General features: G+C 46.5%; 1 protein-coding gene across 1 annotated transcript; it reads right to left on the bottom strand.

Moving 5' to 3' along the window:
* Positions 1–1,626: 1,626 nt before the first annotated feature.
* On the bottom strand, positions 1,627–2,085 carry LOC142842412 (coiled-coil domain-containing protein 182-like). The gene has a single exon (XM_075959146.1). It carries the CDS (start codon positions 2,083–2,085, stop codon positions 1,627–1,629), a length of 459 nt encoding a protein of 152 aa, XP_075815261.1.
* Between the last annotated feature and the right edge of the window lie 365 nt (positions 2,086–2,450).

Raw genomic sequence — 2,450 nt, 5'->3', positions numbered from 1 at the left:
AGGTTTAGGGATGAGGTTTCAGCTGTGGCTGACAGATCTTAAACCACAATCTCAAGCAAGTTATCAGCTCTAAAGGTGATTTTAAATGCCATATTCTGTAGGTCTTTGAAAGGTTTGAAGAATACCTATTCATCTGAAATATATCTCTATACATCTAGAAAACCTAACTAACATAACTACGAGTTTGACTATTAATCCATAATTTTAATTATAAATTACATTTTTTAAAATTATTTATTTATTTATTTATTATGTATACAATTTTCTTTCTACATATATGCCTGCAGGCCAGAAGAGGGCACCAGACCTCATTACAGATGGTTGTGAGCCACCATGTGGTTGCCGGGAATTGAACTTAGGACCTTTGGAAGAGAAGGCAATGCTCTTAACCGCTGAGCCATCTCTCCAGCCCCTATAAATTACATTTTTAAATGAGTTATATAAACATAATAGCTTAAACAAGAGTAGAAATACACACATAACAAAATTGATCTTAAAATTTGTATCAATAAATCAAAGTTCATACCAATGTATTCCCTTTTTATCTTTAGAAAGACTTTGACTGTGACCATTAAACATTTATAATCAACCTCCTTTAAATAAAAATAAACATTTATAAATAATCACTTTGGGAATTTGGGTGTTGTTTTCTCCAAACTGCTTCCTTCTGTTTGTTGGACAAAGTATTTTTAGGGTTCATGGAGACATTTCAGGGGATTTTGTTCCATCAAACCATATTAGCCTGGACTAGAGAGACCTCCAGGGCCCTCCGGCTGATGTGTGACAGCATTTGGGAGGGACCAGTGACTGCTAATGGCTCCTGTCACACATGTGGTTGTCCCAGTACCCCAGAAGGGACTAGCCCCAAAACAGCCTGATCGGTTCAGGGGTTTGTGAGGCTGCAAGATGTTAAATGAACAAAATGGCCTGGACTTGGAGCACTAGTCCCCCGTGAACACAGAGAAAAGGCAAGGGGTAGGGGTCTGCCACCTGCAGTCAGTTCTTTCCTGCCCTCAGGGACAGGGGTACAGTGTTTCATAGATGACCACACCCCTAGCAACCCTGCTCCTGGATAGAAGCAGTAGGGAAAAGAGGTGGACAGCCATCCAGCCAGGCGAGCAGTCAGAAATTACAGCGTGCAGCCATCTGGGGACCATTTCAGCATGTGGGCAGTCCCCCTCACTGAGCCGCTGGCCTGTCTCCGTGTAGACCACACATTGACCGGTCTCAGTAAACCAATTGTTAAGGGATAAATCACAGAAGCCTGGAGTCATTAAAAGAAAGGTAAATCTGTTCAACACAACCAGTTTTAAGAATATACGGGGGGGGGGGGGGGAATGCTACAAGCAACTGTACCATTACAAACAAGAAACAGTTAGAGGTGAAGGTTACAGGTCTGACTTAGTGTTTGGGCCTCCTTCCCAGAGGAGGAGGGATAAACGGAACGTCACTAAAAAACCATATTGAGGTCTCTTTTTTTTTGCTTCTGCGTGATGTTATTTTGGTAGCAGGAAAGCAATAAAAATGGAGAAAGGGGAATAAATGGGGACTTAAGTTTGGTCCTTCCATTAAAAAAAGAAAAAAAAAGAAACAATCATCCAGTTGCCGGCCAACACGCGCAGGCCTTCAGTCGGCCTGGCTCTTCCCGGTGACTCGCAGTGGATCATGGCTCCTGACCAGCATCTTCTCCAGCCGCTCGCAGTGCTCGCGAAGCTGCTTCTCCCGGGGCAGAAGGAAGGTGAGCACCTTGTTGCGAACGATGCCACGGTCCTCCTCCTCCCTGAGTCGCTGCTTCACTCGCGCAGCCTGCTCTTCCTGCTGTGCCAGGACGCTGTTCATCTCGCAGAAGGCGTCCTCCAGGTACCCGATGGCCTGCAGAGCCTCCTTCTTGAAGTCCTCCAGCTCCCTTTGCACCGCGACCACTTTCTGCCGCAAGATCTCCAAGTCGGCGGGCAGAGGGAGGCAGGAGGGCCATGACTGAGACAGGGAGATGTCCCCGGACTGGAGCCCACTCTCCACCATCTTCTTGCCCTGTAAGGTATTCACCTTCATAAGAAAGGACCCCATCTGATGGAGGGCTTCCATCATCTCCTCCGACGGAGAGAAACCAAGAAGCCGAGTCAGTTATCTGGGGGCTAGAGGCGCTATCATTTGGAGTAGTTAGACACATCTCATTGTGACATCAAGGCCCTTCAGCCAATCAGACGGAAAGCCCCTGTTCACTACTTTGCATATTGCAGCTTCCTCGGTTGGTAGCCTACAGTTTTGCCTGTGCTTCCCAAGTCTCCTGAGGCCAGGCTTAGTGTTGTTTTGTCTCCCTTTCAGAATAAGAGCCCACGCGTTCTTCTATCCCCACTGGGCAAGTTTTCTCCCAGAGAGTGGAAAAAACTGGCCAAGACAAGGCAGGCCAGGTTAGGTTCACAGACTGCTGAGACTGAGCAAGGCTGGTT

The sequence above is a fragment of the Microtus pennsylvanicus genome, unplaced genomic scaffold (assembly GCF_037038515.1).
Source record: "Microtus pennsylvanicus isolate mMicPen1 unplaced genomic scaffold, mMicPen1.hap1 Scaffold_68, whole genome shotgun sequence".
In the NCBI taxonomy this organism is placed as follows: Eukaryota; Metazoa; Chordata; class Mammalia; order Rodentia; family Cricetidae; genus Microtus; species Microtus pennsylvanicus.
The sequence above is the reverse complement of the archived record's forward strand: the minus strand, read 5'-3'. Positions and strand labels throughout refer to the sequence as shown.